The sequence below is a fragment of the Dipodomys spectabilis genome, unplaced genomic scaffold (assembly GCF_019054845.1).
Source record: "Dipodomys spectabilis isolate Male_0828 unplaced genomic scaffold, ASM1905484v1 ptg000436l, whole genome shotgun sequence".
Classification (NCBI taxonomy): Eukaryota; Metazoa; Chordata; class Mammalia; order Rodentia; family Heteromyidae; genus Dipodomys; species Dipodomys spectabilis.
In genome coordinates, this window is record NW_024871113.1 from 4,498,680 (window position 1) to 4,521,815 (window position 23,136).

Here is a 23,136-nt window from a genome sequence, read left to right on the forward strand (position 1 = left end):
TTTCTTATTCATTTATGATCAGAGATTTAAAATAAATTCTTTTCAGTTATTAAAAAATCATTTTCAAATTCAAAAGTAGATAAGAGCCAGACACTGGTGGCCTATAATACTAGCTGCTCAGGATACTGAGATCTGAGGTTTAAAGCCAGCTTGGGCAGGGAAGTACATGAGACTCTTACCTCCAATTGAACATCAAAAAGCCAAAAGTGGAGCTGTGGTTCAAGTGGTAGAGCACTATCCTTGAGCATAAAAGCTCAGGGACAGTGCCCAAGCCCAAGGACCCGCACACACAGACACACAAGTAGGTAAGGACAACCAGACATAGTTCACTCCTTATTAGTTCCCAGTGATTGAGTTCTTTCCAGTTGCTTAATAATCATGCTTTTAATTATTAGTTCCAAAATCTTGCCAGCTATCAGTATCACATGACCAAGAAAATCAAACTCACTTTTGTGTGTATAAAGGAGATAATATGAGATAATATAATTAATCCTATTAATGTTTTGTGTAATTACATACCAGAAGCTTTTTTTTTTTAATACTAGAATTTGAACTCAGAGTCTTGCACTTGCTAGGCAAGTGTTGAACCACTTGAGCCATACCTCTAACTGGAACAGTTGGTATCAAGTAGTTAAGAGCTCAGAAATGCAGCTTGACATAGGTGGAAAAGTGTAGACTTTTTTTTAGTTAGATCTGAATTTAAATCACAGCTCCACCAACTCACTTACTAGGTAAATTTGAACCAGTTATTTAATCTTTTTGAGCATTGTTTCCTCATTTGTAAGGTATTTATTGTCAACTATTGTTGTAAAAACGAGAAATATTGTAAGAATAGAAATAATACAATATTGTATCTGTTATACAATAGCTATAAGAAGTAAATCTTCCCCTGAAATAATTATCAATGCATTCTACGAACCACAGATAATAGCCAGTTGAGCCCAGAGTGTACTGGATTTTCTCAATGCCAAGTAAGAGCTGCTTTTTTCATCTTACCTATGTTAGTTCTTTTCTTCTGCCTTAAATCAATCTATTTTACCAAGAGGATGGAAATAATATGTGAATTAAGCAATCCAACTTTCCCTCTAATTCAAAATTTGTTCATACTTAAACTCTGAGGTTGCTATGAATTCACCATCAAAGTACTGACTAATAGGAAGGGTTTGCCATTATAAACAGCAATAGTACATGCTGATGTTTGAGAAAGTGATGAGTATTTTAGAAGATATTTGAAACAAGAAAAATGCAATGGACAGTGTTTGGTGAAACTACAATAAAAATCTTTTTTATGCTCCCCACTCATTCTAAAACTACTCAGGCCTACTCAGTGTAAGCACATTAATAGAAATCACTAAAACAGTCTAATGAATATTACAGAAGTGGATTTTACCTCTATAGGCCAAAGAAATAGGCAATATTAAAAGGCTGGGAAAGTGGATCAGTGGTAGAGTGCTTGCCTTGCATGCATGAGGCCCTGGGTTTCTTTCCTCGGCACCACAGAAGCAGAAAAAGCCGGAAGTAGCGCTGTGGCTCAAGTGGTAGAGCACTTGCCTTGAGCTGAAGAGCTGAGGGACAGCATCCAGGCCCAGAGTTTAGGCCCCATGACTGACAAAAAAAAAGGCAGAACAATGTAATGAGTACATTTCATAAAGGATTAATATTGTAACATTTTTAAATAAAAATATCACTTGTGTGGGAAAGTCACTGTCAAGACACTGATGTGCAAACAAGTAATGAAACTGAAGAAATAAATAACAAAATCATAATACAGTATGGTATGTTCTAAGGCAGGAGTCTTCTCCTTTTAATAAGAAATCTATGTATCTCCATTGTTTACTCTCAAAAGAGGTATTGTCTTGAAGTCTAAAATAGAAAAAAAAAGAAAGAGAAAGAGGAAGGAAAGCTTTTAAAGATGCTCATCTAAAAATAATTGTCAGTGAATTCACAGATTGGGTGGCTGATAACAAGAGTCATTGAAGGAAAGATCTGTTTTAGATCATGGCAGAGGGGAGCTAAATTCCACATCCAGTGACAAACATCTGCTTAGCTTTACACAACAAACACCTGCAGCTAAGGTCACACATCGTAATCCATGGGAAATAGTTGCTAAAGCCTTTGACTTGAAAACTTGTCCTTTCCAACAAATAACCAGGCAAAAATTGACTATTACAATAATAAAAAAGTAGATAGAAAGGACTTAGAACATGACTTTACATGTTTTTTGTCTTTTGGTAATGTAAATGTTAATATCTATTTCCTCTTATTTCTAAAGTTAAACAATTAGTTCAACATTGTCAATGTCAGTAGCTTCTGTGCCTTAAAGATTTCCATCTCAACTTTTATGTACTATTTTATTTTTGAGATTTGAATTAACCATTAAAGTACATGGGGATTTTAATGACTTTGTCATGAACACTCTCATTGATTCTGTAAGCTGTCTTCTACCTCATGAAAGGCCCTGTCAGGATTGCTAGGGATCTCTCCATTTGCAAATCTTGTGGGCTTTTTCTCCCCTTCTGCCATTTAGTCACACTGCATTTGGCATACTAGAAACTTCCTTCTGACTTCGGTAAATCCTTCTCTTTCTGTGTACCTTTAAGAGTTCTCCTCATATTATGTAATGCATTTTTTTAATATATCTTGAATGTTTCTTATTCCACAGATAAGAATTTTTGATAGATCATTGTGTTAGTGTACTTTATCAACATAAAATTGCCTTTTTCACTCAGTACTCCCCTCTTTTGCCAGATGATTACAATAGTAGTTAATTCTTTTAAAAATACCTTGTTCCTTACATATTTTTTCATTCCTTTCATGTTGAATAAGTTTCTTATGGAAATTCTGAAGGTACTGCTCTTTTTCCCCATTTTTAACTAATAGTTTAAAAATCTTGTCATTCCTTTCATGTCTTCATTAAATTTCCATGATCTCATTTTACTTTTTTTATATACTTACCTGTTAAATTTCCACTTTTACTTTTCTCTTGTTAGAGGGGAGAATATTTTCTGTACTGTTCTGTTCTAAGGATTAGAATATTTACATACTAGATAAGATGAAAAACATACTGTTTTCTTTTGTGTGTGTGAAAATACCGTACAGAGGGGTTACAATTACATGGGCAAGGTAATGAGTACATTTCTTTACTTTTTTTTTTTTGGGTCCGGTCATGGGACCTGAACTCTGGGCCTGGGCACTGTCTCTCAGCTCTTCAGCTCAAGGCTAGCGCTCTGCCACTTGAGCCACAGCACCACTTCCTCCTTTTTTTCTTTTTGCTTATGTGGTGCTGAGGAATCGAACCCAGGGCCTCATGCGTGCAAGGCAAGCGCTCTACCCCTGAGCCACCTTCCCAGCCCCAATGAGTACATTTCTTATTAAGCATTGTTGCCTTCTCCTTTGTTTCCCCTTCTCATCCCTTCCCATCTCCCCCTCCCACCCCCTCCTCATATACTGTGTTTTTAAAAAAATTGCTAGATTTGTTGTTTTTTTCTCAGTAGTACCAGAATTAAAGTACTATCTAAGTATACTTTTGAAGTTCTAGATTGTTACTTTACATAATGGTAGTTTGGTGATGTATGTATTAACATATCTTGTTTTGACATTTTTCTCAGGACTTAAGAACTAACTAGTATAAGAATTTATGGGTGTTTGTGTGTGTGTGTGTGTGTGTGTGTGTGTGTGTGTGTGTGTGTGTGTGTGTGTGTGTGGTAAAATTTAAATATTGCCTGATCATCCTTTCTGGTCCTCACTTAAGGTTGAGTTGGCCAATATAGACTGTCACACACAGATATCTGAGACAACCCAGGGCCTGGCAGAGGACAGAGACTGGATTCATGTTGGCTGATTAAAATATGTTCAAATGATTAACCATCAAAGCTAGAGACATTGTTTTTCTAGCTTTCCAAAAAGGAGTACTGCAGAACCAAGGGAAAATATGAGGTGTGAAAGCCTTTGCAGGCCCTATATTGTATCCCAATAGGAAAATAAGTGAGACCCTATAAAAATACTTGTTTGTGTGTTTATATATACCTACTGTATTTAGAAGTAAAAAAAAAATATCAAATTCCTTTATAGTGACAACAAACAACAATCTAGAATACTCTACATTAACCCTCTTCTGTCTTTATTCTAAGTCTACTCAGTATTCTCTTGTGACCATCTGTGTCAGGGCCATGGCTTAGATTAGAGGTTCCCATACAAGCAGCTAGTCTTTATCACTAGGGCCCCTGGAAAGAAAGAGTTGTACAAGGTGGAGATTTAAGCCAACTGAATACAAGGACTTTCTGCGGGGATGTGGCAATGTTAAGGGGGCCTGCAGGGGAGTGAGGCATTCAGGAAAAGGCTTAGGAAAAGGGACCAGAGGAGGCTATGGCATGGCAGGAACCCCGTGTAGCTGTGGCCAAGCCAAATACCATGCACCTGGCGAGGGAACAGAGTACAGGAAGGAGCATTAACGCTCTGCCCTGGCCCAGTGGTAGAGTCTGTATGTCCTCCTCAGGTACAAAGCAGGGCAGAGAAGATGGAGAAGAGTCAGTCTAGGGGGAAGCAACATTCCTGCTTCCTGTGCCATTTGGAGAGTAAGGAACACGTGTACAGGCTTAGTATGACGGGTTGTCATGGTTGCGTTGGGTTCTCTGTGCCTCAGTGTGCCTTGACCTGGGAGACCATGGAAGGATGTCCTAGATCAACAAATGTGGAGGAGAGCAAGGGTGAGAACAGATCTTGTGTGCTTTTTGCCCTTCAGCAGGTCCAGTTCCTGGTGGGGGTTGTTGGCTGTGTGACTGTGCGCAGCTCTCTCTCTGAGCTCAGCTTTCTCTGTGTTCCAGTAACCTATGGCATGATGAGCTCCAATGTGTACTACCACACCCGGACCATGTCACAGCTCTTCCTTGACACCCCAGTGACCAAAACAGAGAAAACCAACTTTAAAACGCTTTCTTCCATGGAAGACTTCTGGAAGGTATTTGCAAATGACTTTGAAAATACCTCTGTCTTGTTGCAAAATGGTTCATTTATTTGGTGTCATGAGGGTGCCACACAAGTATCTCCAGTACTTCCTCAGTGTGACCACTGTGTTCACACTTCCCTTATTTAACCCCAAAGGTTAAATAAGGTTAAATTTAACCCTGCAAGGAAGTAGTACATGGTGTTCTTTCTATCTTGTAGAGGTGGCAAGTGACATCTAAAAATGTCTGTTGTCACATGGCTAAGGGATAAGAAAAATGGACCCTTTCTAGCATAGCCAACACTTGTTGGTCCTATTTTACTCTTCATTATGTCATTCATATTGAGAATCTTCTAGAATGTATTGCCCCAGAAGTCTCTATGGATGTGCTTTGTATCTGTGTTAATGATGGCATGTTTTCCTTAACTCCAGAAAGCCTGATACAAGGTAGGCCATTATTTCAAAGGTCTGCTAAGGTAAAATTTAAGCTAGCCTCTTTCCCATCACACACTTTAACTGAGCAGCAGAGAATGAACAATGAGTGATACCACAGGACACATACTAAGCAGATCTGGATTTTACATTACTTGGAATCTAGGGAAATTGGAAAGGCAATCATTGTTCCTCTCTGGGGACATAATTGGTAAAATTCTTACTAAACCCTGGATTCAGAGATGTTGGTATTAAGCATTAACAAAATGATATCCCATGAACCTACTAATATGTGACCATACTCAGCATCTAAAGCTACACTTAAATATTATTAACCTTTTCCCACCTCATTGGGTCAGATCTGTATGTGTCATCATCTGATGAGTAACATTCATAACTGGGTGCTGGTGGCTCACACTCTAGTACTTGTTCCTCAGGAGGCTGAAATCTGGCGATTGTGACTCAAAGCCAGATTAAGTAGAAAAGTCTGCGAGACTTGTCTCCAACTAACTGGCAAAGTATAAGACTGGAAGTGTAGCTCAGTGGAGGTGTAGAGCTCTGGCTATGAGGAGAAATAAATGATAGTGAGGCCCTGAATTCAAGTCTTGGTACTTGAAGAATTAATAAAGAACAAAGAATAATGTACTTGATGCTCAATCTGTTCTCCCTAGAGTTCTAGCTCCTTACAAAAACTAAAAGAGACTTTTCCCACATACACAATTCCATCAAATAAATGCCAGTGTCTAAAGAAACAAGCAGAGTTATAGGACCCTGTATAGGAACGAAGCCCACTCACTTTAGTGTTGATCGAATTGAATTTGGGATTATAACTGTGAGATGCTCTTTCTTTTAGGAAAAATAGAGTTGATGGAGGGCAGTTTCAGCAACACCTTCACTGGATGCCTTTAGTCCCAGAACAGAAGTCAGAGATATCACATAATAGGCACTGTGGCCAAGTGTCTTGATGAGTCTTTCTAATCTGGGAGCCTTGCTCAAAGGATCCCACTCAAAATGCAAACCCAAGTCTCTTCACAGCAAAGCCCACTCTATTGCTCTTTATTGTTTTCAGAGTTGTCAAAGTCTTGCTCACACAAATGCTCACCAGCCAGGAACAAGCACCCCCGCACTTGGAACCTTTCAAAACCATGTCCTTCGTTTTCAGTTCACAGAAGGTGCCTTATTGGATGGACTCTACTGGAAGGTACAGCCCAGCAACCAAACAGAAGCTGACAACCGAAGTTTCATCTTCTCCGAGAACCTGCTGTTAGGAGTGCCACGTATAAGGCAACTCAGAGTCAGAAATGGGTCGTGTACCATCCCCCAGGACTTGAGAGATGAAATTAAAGAATGCTATGATGTCTACTCTGTCAGTAGTGAGGACAGGGCCCCATTCGGGCCTGCAAATGGAACAGCGTAAGTATCTATCTATCTCCTGGCTACTCAGTGACATGAATTCTGTTTCACCTGGCACTGTTTCATTTATTCATTCTCTTACTTCCCACTGGCACTTCATTCATTCACTGCCTCCCAAGGATGTTCACTTATTCCTTATTCTTCTACCTTCCTGTGAGGTTCATTCTCTATTCATGCTTTCTTCCTGCTCTCTCATTCCTGCGTTCTTCCTTCCAACTCCGATTCCTTCACTGTTTTCATTACTTCTTACTGATGTTTATCTCTTACTTTCCATTTGTATTCATTCCTTATTCTCTGATAATTTCATAGTAGGTGCCTAGTAATTCCTCAGTACTTATATGTAAGCCTGCGCCAAGTTGACTGACTTGGTTCTCAAGTTCTTGGTTCTCTGATGGTTAATCCATTTTAATGTCAACATTCATGTTTTGAGAAGGTTGAGGTATCACACAAGCACACAAAGAAGATTCTGTGAGTCTCTGGAGATTTTAATTGAGGTCTTCAGTTAAAATTTTAATGAATACTCTTTTGATAGGTTAAAAAACATTGTATCCTACATTATTTACTAGAAAGTTTCCTGATACAGAATTTTTTTTTAGTAGCTCTTAATCATTTTTTTTCAGAATATACTTATTTAAAGTGTTATTATTTTGCTGATAAATAATAGTACATACTTGTAGGTATAGTACTTTGATACATGTATACCACATAGAAATAATGATTGTATTAAGATACATAGTATTTCTATTCTATTGAACATTAATGATGTTTTTGTGTTAGAGACTTGACTCCTCTCATTTCATTATAGATATCTTAAGTTTTCACAGACTGGATTTATATACATGCTATAGAATCACAGAACTACTTTCTGTTTACCTATGTGTTGAGGCCTCTTAGCCAACCGCTTTCTTTCTCCATCCTCTCTGCTTTTCCTTGCCTCCAGAGACCAAACCTCTCTTCTCTTCATTGACTGCTTAACTTTTATTTTGAGTAAGGAAATGCAGTATTTATTTCTAGTTCTGTTCTTGGCTTATTTCACTTAATACTATATACTTGAGAGCCCCATTCACTTTGATGCAAATGACAAAACTTCTTTTTTTTTTTTTTGGTTGGTCATGATGCTTGAACTCTGAGCTTGGGCACTGTCCCTGCGCTCTTCAGCTCAAGGTGAGCGCTCTACCTCTTGAGCCACAGCACCACTTCTGGTTTTTTAGTGGTTTATTGGAGATAAGAGTCTCACAGACTTTCCAGCCCCGGCTGGCTTTGAACAACAATACTCAGATCTCAGCCTCCTGAGTAGCTAGGATTACAGGCATGAGCCACTGGCACCCGGCTATTCTTTTTTTTCTTTAAATACCTTTTTTATTGTTAAAATACTGTACAGAGGGGTTACTATCACATGAACAAGGTAATGAGTACATTTCTTATCAAACATTGTTGCCTCCTCCTTTGTTTCCTCTTACCATCCCTTCCCTCCCACCTCCACAACTACCCTCCATCCCATCCTAAATTGTAAAGTTCAGTTTTTGACATAGCGTCTTGTATATTTCATTGTTGCAATGGCTCAACCTCTATCCCTTTTTATTTTTATTTATTTTTTGGGGGGGTCTAGTCGTGGGGCCTGAATTCTGGACATGGGCACTATCCCTCAGCTCTTCAGCTCAAGGCTAGTGCTCTACCACTTGAGCCACAGCACCACTTCCGGCTTTTTTCTTTTTGCTTATGTGGTGCTGAGGAATCGAACCCAGGGCCTCATGCATACTAGGCAAGTGGTCTACCACTGAGCCACCTTCCCAGCCCCTCTATCCCTTTTTAAATAATTTGTTTTTTCCCTTCTGTTTCCGAGATTATACCAATAACATCAAATACAGTGAAAACGGGTTATCCTGTGGGGGAAGGACATACAAAGCAACAACAAAAAAATCACACGGTTCCTTATAAATACATTAGAAACAATAGCAAGAAAGAAAAACTACTTGTGTCCTTATCTTGGGGTTCATCTCGCTTAACATCATCTTATCTGACCTTTTCTGCTTGTCTCAGATATATACTAGTTATTGAAAATAAGGGAGACCATGGGACCTATATTTCTTTGGGCCTGGCTTACTTCACTTACTGTAATTTTTTCCAAATCTTTCCATTTCCTAACAAATGGGGCAATGTCATTCTTTCTGATGGAGGCATAGAATTCCATTGTGTATATATACCACATTTTCTTGATCCATTCATCTACTGAGGGGCATCTGGGTTGGTTCCATAGCTTAGCTATGGTAAATAATGCTACAATAAACAGTTGTGCTGGTAGCTTTAATATGGTCTTGTTTGTGATCATTTGGGTAAATGCCCAAAAGTGGGACTGCTGGGTCATAGCAGAGCTCTATGTGGAGTTTTTTGAGGAATTTCCATACTGCTTTCCAAAGTGGTTGAACAAGTTTACACTCCCACCAACAATGCAGTAGGGTTCCCTTTTGGCCACATCTCGTCCAGCATCTGTTGTTATTAGAGTTCTTGATTATAGCCATTCTAACTGGGGTGAGGTGGTATCTCAATGTTGTTTTGATCTGCATTTCTTTTATGGCCAGAGAGTTGACCATTTCTTCATGTATCTATTGACCATTCTTATTTTCTCTTCAGAGAAGTTCTCTTCTTTTTTTGTATAGATTATTTTTATTGTAAACAGTAAAATGTATGTAATGTCTACAAACCTTTCATGTGAAAGGGACTCTAACATGAGTTGTTTTGATATTGTGAAGGAAAAAATCTTTTAAGAACCTCACAGTGGAAACAACCCAACACTGACAAACTCTTGTGATCAAAGACATTCTCTTTTAGTTCATGTAAAACAAGGATAATTCAAAATTACAGAGAGAATGTCCTAGCTGTGGGTATAGTGAGACAAGCCAACTTAAGGAAAGAATTTTTCATATAGCACACTGTGATCAGTGATCACTCCTAAAAAAAACAAGAGCAAAAATTTTTCTTGCTATTGTTTTTAACGTTCTTATACCACACTATGTGATTCTTCTGTTTCTTGTGTATGTTCTTCCCTCATGGTATAACCCCTGTTTTCACTGCATCTGATTCCGGTGTCCTGCATCTTGTATATACATTTTTATCATTTGGGAGGGGGGGAAGGGATATAACAAAATGCAGAAATAAGGATACAGGTTGACCCATTGTAACAATGAGATGTACAAGACACTATGTTGACAACGAACTTTACAATTTCAGGTGGAGGGCAGGGAGGGGGAAGTTGTGGAGGTGGGGAGGGAAGGGATGGTAGGGGAAAAACAAAGGAAGAGCTAACAATGCTCAATAGGAAGTGTACTCATTACCCCACTAGGAGTCCCCATAAACATGTACTGTAATTCTTTGTATATAGAAAAAAATACTGTAAAGTTTAACTTTACTCTTCAAAAAAAAAAGAAAAAGAAAAAGAAAATTTCAGCCTGAGTCAAGGAGACCTAGGGTTTCTCCTATTCCATCCTGTAATGTTTTCAGGGTGTCTGCTTTGACTTCGAGATCTTTGATCCATTTGGAGTTGATTTTGGTGCAGAGTGATATATAAGGATCTAGCTTTAGTTTTCTATAAGTGATTAACCAATTTTTGCCAGCACCATTTATTGAAGAGGCTGTCTCTTTTCCATTCTATTTTTTTAGTTCCCTTATTGAAGGTTAGGTAGCTATAGGTCTGTAGGTTCATTTCTGGGTTGTCAGTTCTATTCCATTGTTCCTGAGGTCTCTTCTTATGCCAATACCAAGCTGTTTTGATTACTACGGCTTTGTAGTAGAGTTTGAAATTTGGTATTGATATTCCTTAGGCACTGTTCTTTCTGTTAAAGACTTCTCTGTTCTTTGCCTGTATTGATTGTCCAGAGCAATGGGTTTCATTGTGACATTTATGTGCATTAATTTTTTAATTTATGTCCTTGATCATGTTTACCCTTTTTGTTGTTGTTGTTGTTGGTCATGGGGCTTGAACTCTGGGCTTGGGCTCTGTCCCTCAGCTCCTCAGTTCAAGGTGAGTGCTCTACCACTTGAGGCACAGCACCACTTCCGGTTTTCTATTGCTTTTATGCAGATAAGAGTCACCAACTTTCCTGCCCGGGCTGGCTTTGAACTGTGATCCTCAGATCACAGCCTCCTGAGTAGCTAGGATTACAGGCGTGAGCCACCGGCGCCCGGCTTACCCTATATTCTCTTTATCTTCTTTACTCTCCTATCTACTTCCCTATCTCTAATTATTTCCTTTGCGCTTTCATGTCCTATTTTTCTTCTAAATCCCACACCTGAGAAAAAGACCTTCAGATTTTTCTCTTTGTAAGACTAGCATTTTTCACTTTACATGATGATCTTTGGTTTCATCCATTTGCCCACAAATAATTTTGTTCTTTATGAATAATACTCCATGGTGCAGTTATATTTATATCACATTTTCTTTATCCATTCCTCCACTGGCTGGCACCTAGACTGGTACCATAGACTGGTCCCTTGACTTGGCTATTGTGAATAGTGCCATGAACGTGGCCACACAATATTTGTGTTGAGCTGAATTTGATTCTTTTGGGTATAGAAATTGATTATAGGTAGTTTTATTGTTCATTTTCTGATGAAAATGACCTTGTATTTGCAATTGTTGGATGGAATATTATATAGTCTATTAAACCTATTTTTCCTAATACCTACAAACTGTTAACATGCCTTTTACTGGTGGCACCTTTCCTAAATGTTACTGCATCTCACACCATTGGTAAGAGAAATGTATACAGGTCCTTAGTATTATTTCATATATCCCTCACAAAACACCTCTCAGATAAGTGTTATTTCATTTTATATAGAAAACCAGAAGCTAAACAGTGAGTCTTTTAATAGTGGTCTTCCTTCTGTTTCTAATTCTCACGGAGAACCTCAAATCATTTCATCCTTCCTGAATCAGACAATTACCAGAAAGGCAGCCGTGGTAACTAAGGCTGATGACACAGACTCTGGGTTCTCAACTCTGAGCTCAAAGCATTGGCCCTAAGTTTCTTTACTAAGCCTTGGGGCCCTTGTTCTGCGGCCAATGACTATATGAGAATTCAGTAAGAAAAATGTAAAAAACACCAGGCAAAGCACACTGGCAACTTGATAAGTGTTATTTACTTCATACTTTTTCTTACCGAGAGCTATCTTTGCAATTGCCGCTGTGTTCTACTGATTTTTCCTGTTTGTTACTGTTTTTCACTTTTAATTAGTTGGATCTACACAAGTGAAAAGGACTTGAATGGGAGCAGCCACTGGGGAATAATTTCAGTGTACAGTGGAGCTGGCTATTACCTGGATTTGTCGAGAACAAGAAAGGAAACAGCTTCCCAAATTGCTGGCCTCAAGAAAAATGTCTGGATGGATAGAGGAACCAGAGCAACCTTTATTGACTTTTCTGTGTACAATGCCAACATTAATCTGTTCTGTGTGGTCAGGTGTGTACTTGGGGCACACAGAGGTATCACTTTGGGGTGGTTGTCCTTACATACTATTCTGAACATAGGTCAGAAAAGCATTGCCTGCGCTTGACTAGAGACAGGGACCAAAAACAGAGGCCAGTAGCAAGAAATAAGAGAAAACTTAAGGTTTAGTTAGATGAAGATATTTGAGGAAGGGATCCTAGAATATTACAGCTTGTGAAGAGCCTTAAGTCTGCTTCCAGTTCATCCGTATTCTGGGTCCCATCCAGAAAATGCACTGTTTTCTTCAAACATCTGTCTTTAGCCCCAGTAAGGATCATCACTGGTGTTTGTGCTATCGATGTCCACGCCACACAAAGTGTCCATGCTGGTCAGCTACAACACAGAGTCAGGGCCTGTGCCTGTGGATACCCAGGCACCTAACTCAAGACTCATCAAAGGTGCAAAGTCTTTCCATAAGCCCTGTAGTGTTGATCTCATGACTATACTGGGACGCAATGAGGAAACCGGTTTTTTCATAACCTTGTCTAGGAGCTCTTATTTGTCATTCATTCCACAAATATTTCTTGGACATTTTGTAGGTATCTGTTATTCAGTGTCTGAGACACATCAGTGAATAAAACAAAAGATCCCTACTCTTAAGAGTATGGGAATTTTCAAACAAGAGAAAACAAAAATAGAGATAAGGAGTATGTTGGCAGTACCTAAAAATCATTCATGGCTACTCTGCATATGTATTTCCACAAAATACAGTAATTTATTCTCATGACTATATTATACTTTTTGAGGTTATAAGAGCCAGTTAGCTTTTCCAAGTCTTTTGTCCATAACAACTTTTGCAGAAAATAGTAGCACATTAATTCAAATATCAGTTATTACAAGAGTAAAAGAAAATCTATTGCAATTATTATTAAGCTTTTCCTGGGATTCCAGCAAGGACCAAAACAGGATAATGAGAGGCAGGCAACTCCAGGGTTTAATTGCATGGCTTCTGTCTTTTACCTTTGTCCAAAACGTAAGGAAAGTTTGAGAAGGAAGTCATTCTTTGGGGTAAGAGGCAGTGGGAAATTGGGCTCCTTTTATAGCACACAGCCCTACAAGTAGGTAGGTATTGGCCAAGCTAGAGATGATTTTCATTAAGCTGAGGGAATTTCAATTTTATTAGCTCCTTAATACAATGACTAAGTATATAGATAGACATCCTGTCTTGATTATATCCGTGTGTCGTCATTTTAATTGTTGTCTCATTACATTACAGGTTATTGGTTGAATTCCCAGCGACTGGCGGGGTGGTTCCCTCTTGGCAGTTTCAGCCTGTAAAGCTGATCCGCTATGTCACAACTTTTGATTTCTTCCTGGCAGCTTGTGAGATTAGCTTTTGCTTCTTTATCCTTTACTATATGGTAGAAGAGATATTGGAAATTCGCATTCACAAACTACTCTATTTCAGAAGTTTCTGGAATTGTCTGGACATTGTGATTGTTGTGGTAAGTTGGAGAACAATGCCAAATTCTTTACAGTGTTCTGAAAGCATGTTCATTGCAGTCTTTGATCTCAGCATTATGGATCTTGGTATTCAATATTTCTTTTCCTTTTTTTTTCTGATGTCTGTGTTAATACTTGTTCTCATTTTGCATGAGAAACTTTCTGACTGAATTGGGTGTTTTATATTGTCTTAATTAACCACAGGAATCATGTGAGTAATTCCAAAAACTCTTTATTTGGCTTTGGCATGTCATATAACCTGTGAGGGATAAAATTATTTATCTTAGTTTTTTGCTGATATTTTTCTTCATCTGTTAGTAAAAATTAATGTATACTTTTGTGCACATGAATTGAGTTAATGGCAAAAACAATTACTGAAAACATTTGACTTACAGGGAAATAGAATTCCTACAAAGAATTCCCTGCAGATAATTCAGAGAAGAAAATACAGGTTCTGTCCATGTACTCTGCCATGTACTCATCTGGAGAGCCTTAGTTGACAGCTGGTAACACCATAGAAGTCAAGAGCAGTTTCTTTGGCTCACCAGCAACAACATTTTGCAGGCATTTCTTTGCTGGCTTGCCTGCCTTGGCTTTCATTTTGGCTTAACCCTTAGTGCTGCTGTCTCTCAGTTCAGACCATGTACTTTAATGCAGAGCAAGAGAGGTTTCCTGTAATCCAACAGGCCCCTCAGAACATTCTCTGACCAAATAAAATTAAGAGCATGTTTCCATCCATTTCAAAATGTACCCTTAGTCCATTGGATCATCTAGGTCATGAAAAGCACTTAGACTTCTTATTTTATCTGACCAAAATTTAAGCTCACTGAAACCTAGAATTGCATTCTTTTCTTTTTTTTTTGTCAGTCGTGGGGGCTTGAACTCTGGGCTTGGGCACTGTTCTTGGGCTCTTCAGCTCAAGGCTAGTGCTCTACCACTTAAGCTACAGTGCCACTTCCAGTTTTCTGGTGGTTAATTAGAGAGACGAGTCTCATGAACTTTCCTGCTGGGGCTGGCTTTGAACAGCTATCCTTAGATCTCAGCCTCCTGAGTAGCTAGGATTACAAGCATGAGCCACCAGTGCCCAGACTGGAATTACATTCTAAATATCACATCTTAATATCACTTTAAAATTGTTTCCTCCATTTTTCTACTTTGTTTCTCTAGCAAATACCCTGAAGTCTACAGCAGACATCAATCAGCCAGCCATCTGTGCTAAGCAGTAGTCTGAGGACAAACTAGCAGAATGATTAAAAAGGAAGAGCATTTAAGGGTTTAAATTAAAATAATATTGATTGCTTTGTTTCTCCAAGTAAAAATGATGAATTCATTTATTTCTCAAATATTTCTGAGCACCTACTTTATGTTGTAATAAAATGTAAATCTTTTTATTTTCCAGCTATCAGTGGCAGCCATAGGAATTAACATATACCTAGCATCAAATGTAGAAGAACTGTTACACTTTCTGGAAGATCAAAATTCTTACCCCAACTTTGAGCATGTGGCATACTGGCAAATACAGTTCAACAATATAGCTGCTGTCACTGTCTTTTTAGTTTGGATTAAGGTAATTTGTGTATTGCACTACCAGCATTTTTAATATTTTTCTTTCTTTTTATTAATTTGAGCCACACACAACATTAGAAAACTTGATCGAACTTACCAAATAGCTAGCAAAAACTGCTCCCAAGTTTCCATCATGTCCCACTAGTCCCACTGAGATTCATGTGACAATCATGTCACCAGGGATGAAGCTACTTCCACTGCTATCTGAATTCTTACCAGATCTGGCCCTGTTGATTTGATTTACACATGGAGTAAGAGGCCTTCTCAGGTTGTCTGCTGGATTTCCAGGCCACTGTAGCACAGGGACCAGTCTGGAGGCTCACATACTGGCATAATCAAAGGAGGTAAATAAAGGACCTTAGAGAGACAAATTAGGGGTGCAGCATATAGGACAAGAAATCCTATGCCTGTAAGCGTTCATTTGAAGCATCACCTCTTTGCAGGAGGAGGCCAAAGGGCAGCTCCACCCAGAATTGAGGTTACATCAGAAGCTTCCTACAAGGAGTCCTTACTCACGCCTGTCCTTGTTTTCCCAAAGCATACTGTGCATTTGCAGGAGTGTGAAAGATGGAGGGCACCTCTTTTCTGGAGATGCCGGAAAGTTCTGAGGTTGCTGCCAGCCTGCAACCAGATCAGTTCTAGGAATGTGCTGTACAAAACAGTAGTTCGAGTAACATGTGACTCCACATGCTTAAGTTTAAATGAAGTTTGACTGTAATGAAAACTCAGTTCTTTTGTCTTGGTAACCACTTTGGAATTGTTCATGATCTGGTGGCTACTCTGCTAGGAAATGGAATCATAGGTCATTTTCAGCATCACAGAAAGTTCTCTTGGGCAGGTAGTCTAGAAAATACTTAGCAACAGCCAAGTATTTTGCAGAATTGTTACCACCTGCATGTCCTGAAGCTAAAAGGTCATACATGTCCCCTTGGGTCTTTTAGAATGCTTTTTCAGTTCCATGCGTGTTCAATAGAAACCATCACCAGGCACCAAACTTCTATCATAAATAAGTAGGAATTAGGTGTGGGCAATAGAGCTCAGTGGTAGAGCACTTGCCTCATATGTATGATACTCAGCAAGTTTGATCTCCAGCACTGCCAAATAAAAGCAGACATGCATACATAACTAAATAATGAATGAGTTTTATTAAGCAATATTGATTATAATAACCTTCAAAAATTTTGTTGTGGCCATTAAGTAAAATTCTAGAGATTTCCTTCCAGCACTTGCATTGGGTTGAGTTTTACTTACTGCTTTGTTCCTCAAAACTTGACTATTAAGTTATTCTAGATAGGGATCACAATTCCATTTCTAATGCCCCATGAGCTCCTGAACCTAGGCTTCCTTCCATATAAAGCTACATAGCTTGTCCTGTACTTTGTGTTATTCACTGTATAGCCTGGACAATTATTTTCAGGTCTTTGTCCACAGCAATGTTCTGTGGGACTTTGCTGTCAGGTACAACTGGTCTACCTCATGCTTCCTAGATTCACTGAGTTCTGAGGATACAGACTAATACTTCAGTCATTGTGGGATTTAAATCCGTTGTATTTGCTATCTCACATATTTGATGCATAATAAATGATGTCATATCCTTACTATCAACCTCTTATTCCTCCCTTCACCCACATCTTTCTGCTTTGTCTATGAACTTAACTGCTCCAAGTACCTCCTATAGTAGAATCGTACAGCATTTGACCTTTGGTCCATGCTTATTTCACTGGGTATAGTGTTTAAAGGTTTATCACATAGATCAGATTACAATTCCATTTTTTTTATGGTGGAATAATATTGTATGTGTATACCCCATTGATCTGCTGGTGTCTTCTCTCTTACAGCTCTTCAAATTCATCAGTTTTAACCGAACCATGAGTCAGCTCTCCACAACCATGTCTCGGTGTGCCAAAGACCTCTTTGGCTTCACCATTATGTTTTTCATTATCTTCTTAGCATATGCTCAGTTGGCCTACCTTATCTTCGGTACTCAGGTTGATGACTTCAGTACTTTCCAAGAATGTATGTAAGTATGTAGGAATTTAAGGAAGAAAAATTTAATCAGATGCCACTTCCTTCCTAAGGACACAGAAGTCTTCATGGCTGCTATTAGACCAGCAAGAGTTAAACATTGTTATTTACTAGAAACATTGGTTCAGTAAAGAAAAGATGACCTTACATTCTGAAATGCTGATGGTTAAGAAAGCAGCTCTTAAGTAGAGAGACAGCAACACAGCCAGAGAAGCTAGTTCCATTTCCATGGCTAAAGTCCTCTCGGCATCCAGTATGGGGTTTCCAGAAGGCCATTTGCTGCTGGTGGGGATATAGCTCACTGGTATAGTGGGCTTGATTCTTAAACCAAAAAAGTGCTTGCTTGATGAAATTTTGATTCCTGTTGAATATTGTTACCATGTATTTTGAACTCCAAGGTATTTTATAAGGAAAATTAAATACAATTCTAATATTCATGGAGAAAAGTAGAAGAGTACATGAAAGATCCATCTTTCTAAAGTTTCCAGATATACAAAACAATAATCTGCTAGGAGCCAGAGACTCAATTCCATAATCTCAGTTACGAGACAGAGATCGGGTCATAGTTGAAAGTAGCCCAGGCAGAAAAGTCATGTGCAGTTAATGAGAAAAATGCTGGAAGTGGAACCGTAGTTCAAGTGATAGAATTCCAGCCTTGAGTGGGAAAATCTAGGAGGTATTGCCCGGGTCCTAAATTCTACCAGCATAAAAAGAAAATGAGAAGAGAGAGAGAGAGAGAGAGAGCGAGATCAGTGGTTTAGTGTTGACATTTATGCCATTTACGAAAGAGTAGTCAGGAAAGGAGACGGCCATGAAAGTTAATAGTGTTTTGTGAATAGAATCCTAATGAATCTTGGGGCTGGGAAGGTGGCTCAGTGGTAGAGTGCTTGCCTTGCATGCATGAGGCCCTGGGTTCGATTCCTCAGCACCACATAAGCAGAAAAAGCTGGAAGTGGCACTTTGGTTCAAGTGGTAGGGCGCTAGCCTTGAGCTGAAGAGCTGAGGGACAGTGCTCAGGCCCAGAGTTCAGGCCCCATACCGACAAAAAAAAAAAAAAACAGAAAGAATCCTAATGAATCTTGCTAATTGGTAAAAGTCTGGAATGGAGATGATTTCTCTTAAGACCCCCACAGGCAGCTTCCAGCCACTCTAGCCTCAGTCTGAGCAAATGTGACAATATTGGATCTTTGAACACATCCACTTCTGACTGCCATTCTTCACTTTCTTTTTCCCTTTGAAGACCTTTTAACTCCAGACCCAGTGTGACCTTGTGAATTTAGCATTACCATGTTTTACCCAATTTATATATTAATGCTTACAGCCAACTGCTCTATAAGTCATTTAAAAATCATTACATTAGCCAGATGCTGGTGGCTTACACCAGTAGTACTAGCTACTCAGGAGGCTGAGATATGAAAATCCCAGTTCAGGGAGGAAAGCCTCCAGATAACCATTTGAAAACTGGAAGTGGAACTATGGCTCAAAGTGGTAGAGCTCTAGCCTTGAGTACAAAAAAGCTCAGTGACAGTACCTAGTCCCTGAGTTTAAGCCTCATGACTGACAAAAAACAAACAAACCGGGCTGGGAAGGTGACTCAGTGGTAGAGTGCTTGCCTTGCATGCATGAGGCCCTGGGTTCAATTCCTCAGGAGCACATTACCAGAAAAGGCCGAAGTGGTGCTGTAGCTCAAGTGGTAGAGTGCTAGCCTTGAGCTGAAGAGCTCAGGTACAGTGCCCAGGCTCCACAACTGACCAAAAAAACCCTTCCATCATTACATTAATAGTACCCCAATGGACGTGACATGTAATATGAAAGCATATTATTCCAGTAGTCACTGATTGCCCAGATAAATAGCAAGACTTTTCCAAAGTTATTGACAATTTTCTACTATTTGGCAGTTGACTGTGGTTGCCTAAAAGCCTAAACATGAAATCTTTTAAAATATGTACATTCCTGGCTAGTCTTTGGTTTTGTATTATGATTTGGTTTTTTTGTTTTTTGTTTTTTTGTTTTTGTTTTTGTTTTTTAGCTTTACTCAGTTTCGTATCATTGTGGGTGATGTCAACTTTGCAGAGATTGAGGAAGCGAATCGAATTTTGGGACCACTTTATTTCACTACTTTTGTGTTCTTTATGTTCTTCATTCTTTTGGTATGTACACTTTTATTTATAGTAAGTTGACTGAACTTCATGCTCACAAATCACATTCTACTCCTCATTGTTTCAGATAAAAGCCCCCAAAATAGACACAAATGTTGAATTTAGAAAGCTTCCTTTATTCTATTTTTTGTTGATTCTTGGTTTTAAGCATTGTCCATATGTGTATATGTGTATATGTTTGGTGCAGAAAACCTAGAAAAAATAGTTTTTTTTAATTGCGTAAAATGATCGTTTTTCCTCAAAAGTAGGAGGTACTTATGTTTCTTCAATGCAAACGTCAGAACTTCCATGAATTACTTTCAATTTTGCTTGTTTTCCTTTCTTCTTTTAAAAAAAGGATCTGACAAAGCAAGATTAGAGCCAAAAATTCAAGGTAGTTTTTGAGGAATTCATTGTCCATCAAGATTAAGATATTCATTCTATTTCAGCTGATCCATATTTCACACATGAGAAATTGCCTGCCAAGATCTCTATGTATTGAGTTTATAGGTAATTCTGGAAATCAATGGAAGATGGCTTAAAAATAATTGTCTAAAATACACATTTCACTCTTCATTTGATATAAATTAACACATTTTAAATTAGTTGAGATTTTTGAAATGTATTCTTCTTATTCTTAACATTTTTTTTCCACTGAAAACTGTTTATTAGGCAGGAGACATATTTCATCCAAGCACTACCACTTCAGACTTACTGTACAGGGAAAACAATCTTAAGGAAACAGCAGAATCACTTCCACTATTAGTAAATTTTGTAGTGATCTTAATACTTCTGGTAAATCTCTAATATAATTGAATATGTAACAAAAAAATGAGCATAGGAAATGACACTGTGCCTCAAAGTGGTAGAATGCAAGCCTTGAGGAATGGAGCTTGGGGACAATGTCTAGATCCAGAGTTTAAGCCCCATGACTGACCAAAAAAAAAGAATGAGCATAATATACTACTTGTCTGAGCCAGGCACCATTGGCTTATGTCTGTAATCCTGGCTATTCAGAAGGCTGAGATTTGAGAGTTGTGGTTCAAAGCCAGCCTAGGCAGTTAAGGCCCCATGAGACTGTTATCTGCAATTATCCACTCAAAAATTAGAAGTGGCGCTGTGGCTCGAGTGGTAGAGTGCTAGCCTTGAGCACAAAGAGACTGGGGCAGTGTCAAGGCCCTGAGTTCAAACCCCACAACCAATAACAACAACAAAAATACTAGTCTGTATTGACTGTTGAAACCTGATTAATTCTTTAGACTTCTACATAAGTAGCTTACGTAAATATTGTAAAATATTAACATTTTTTTCTGGATAAGACAAAATTGAAATAATTTGCCATTTGTAAATAAATACATTAATAATTTGTTGCATTTTAAGTTCTGTATAAGTTTCATGATTTTGTAAGTGAACATGCGTTTTATATTTTGTCTGGATTAACTTAATGGAAAAATAATCTTACAAAAGGAATATATAGCAAAACAATATCTTCATAAAGTATTTAAAAGGCATGTGGCAATTATTGATGTTTACAATTTCTTCCTTCAATTTCCAAACAGAATATGTTTTTGGCTATCATCAATGATACTTACTCTGAAGTGAAATCTGATTTGGCCCAGCAGAAAGCTGAAATGGAGCTTTCAGATCTCATCAAAAAGGTAGTATTATCCCTAATTCACAGAATTATTTTTATTTCCTACATAAAATGAAGAGTTTGTAGTTTGCAGTGCTGGAGGTCTACCCAGGACCTTTCACATACCTATTAAGAACTTTAGCACTAAGCTACATTCTAGCTATGCTTCTAGTTTTTGACTTGAATATCATCATATTTGCCTTTTTTGGGGAAAAAAAAGAAAATGCTTAACATATATAAGGAAATTTTGCTGTCAGAGACTATGAAAAAGAATCTATGGCTGTTTGCTTGATATTCTAAGGACTTGCACATTTCTATTTTAGTGGCAGATGGTTCGAAACTTGTAGTGGTTTTCATTTTTCTTACTTGACTTCATTCTTGTTGAGGTGCCTTCATCCACAAGGCACTAGTTGTTTTTTGTTTTTGTCAATTGTAGTAGGCCTGAGCCTCTTTGTGCTCAGGGATAGCAGTCTACCACTTGAGCCACAGTGCCATTTCTGGCTTTTTCTGAGTAGTTTATTGGAAATGAGTCTTACAGACTTTTCTGTCTGGGCTGGCTTTGAACCACGATCCTCAGATCTCAGCCTCCTGAGTAGCTAGGATTGCAGACATGAGCCACTGGCAATCAGGCACTAGTTTTACAGTAGTTACTATTATATCTGAAAGATGGAACAAATGCAAAAGGAGAATGAACTAAAGCACATCTCTGTCTCTCTGTCTCTGTCTGTCTCTGTCTCCCTCCCCCCCCCCCCACCATCTTCCCCCTCTTTCTCTCGTGCGCGCATAGGGCTATCATAAAGCTCTGGTTAAACTGAAACTGAAAAAAAATAGTGTGGATGACATTTCAGAGTGTCTGCGGCAAGGAGGAGGCAAATTAAACTTTGATGAACTTCGACAAGATCTCAAGGGGTAAGAGTCACACTGCCTGAGCCCTGGGATGTTCGTCTTATTAATGATAGATTCTTGGTGAGAGGTGCTTTCTAGCCCAAGCACTCATAGGATCACTTGTGTTTTAGGTTATGTATCTTTCTGGAACATGCTGAGAGAGGAGGCCTAACCCTCCCCCTCACCATTTTCTCCTTTCCTGATGAGTTTTGACATCTCTGGGCTTAGGTTAAACTGTGTACAGAATGAGTTTACCTGTGTTTTCTCAATAATTTCAGGAAGGGCCATACAGATGCAGAGATTGAGGCAATATTCACCAAATATGACCAAGATGGAGACCAAGAGCTGACGGAGCATGAGCACCAGCAGATGAGAGATGACTTGGAAAGAGAGAGGGTAAGACTAATTTGGAGACTATGGTAGGTTCAGCTCCCTCCAAATATCAAATACTACATTAAATGGCAACCTACTATAAATCCATCTCTGTCTCTCTGTTTCTTTCTTTAATCTCTCTTTCTTTCTCACTTCCTCATTTAACTTATGTATTCGTTATTGATCCCCAAAGGATATATATCAGAATAATAATGTAAAATGCAATAAAATTGCATGATAGTAAAAAAGTCAAGGTGAAGAGTGAAACAAAACTAAAGTGAAACTAGACTATGATGAAGCCAAACAGTGCATTCTGTATCTGGGTACCTGGCTAATGTCTGTAATCAATCCTAAGCTACTCAGAATGCTGAGATCTGAGGATTGAGGTTGAGAGCCAGCCTGGGTAGGAGAGTCTATGAGATTCTTACCTCCAGTTAACCCACAAAAAGCTCAAGTGCTAGAGCCCTAACCATGAGTGAAAAGCCAAGCAAGAATGCAAAGCCTTGAATTCAAGCCCTGATACTGGTACAAGTGCACCAGTGCATGTGCACACGCATGTTTGCGCACAGGCACACACAGAGTATTCGGTAAATATAAATAAGCTTATAGTGTGCAGAGAATTTAGGTGAATTTAGGGCAAAACACTTTGCTATAGGGAAGAAGTCCAGTGTAGCTTTCCTAAACACTGCTCTATAGGCAAGTTCTGTTAGGTGAAAAACTTCAGCAATCATTGTGAAATATGAACAGAAGAACAATTAAATAGAAGTATTACAAGTTTAATTTAGCAAAAATTCTTTTCTGAGG

At 38.6% G+C, this 23,136-nt stretch overlaps 1 protein-coding gene across 1 annotated transcript in view; it reads left to right on the forward strand.

Annotated features, from left to right (window-relative positions):
• The window catches only part of Pkd2 (polycystin 2, transient receptor potential cation channel), a 39,491-nt gene that overhangs the window by 12,335 nt on the left and 4,020 nt on the right, over positions 1 to 23,136 (forward strand). The window contains exons 3-12 of the mRNA XM_042668467.1: positions 4,824 to 4,957; positions 6,537 to 6,787; positions 12,019 to 12,243; positions 13,487 to 13,715; positions 15,113 to 15,280; positions 17,118 to 17,299; positions 19,334 to 19,454; positions 21,002 to 21,100; positions 21,863 to 21,984; positions 22,239 to 22,356. Of these exons, the coding sequence (XP_042524401.1) occupies positions 4,824 to 4,957; positions 6,537 to 6,787; positions 12,019 to 12,243; positions 13,487 to 13,715; positions 15,113 to 15,280; positions 17,118 to 17,299; positions 19,334 to 19,454; positions 21,002 to 21,100; positions 21,863 to 21,984; positions 22,239 to 22,356 (1,649 nt within the window). The remainder of the gene's footprint in view (positions 1 to 4,823; positions 4,958 to 6,536; positions 6,788 to 12,018; positions 12,244 to 13,486; positions 13,716 to 15,112; positions 15,281 to 17,117; positions 17,300 to 19,333; positions 19,455 to 21,001; positions 21,101 to 21,862; positions 21,985 to 22,238; positions 22,357 to 23,136) is intronic.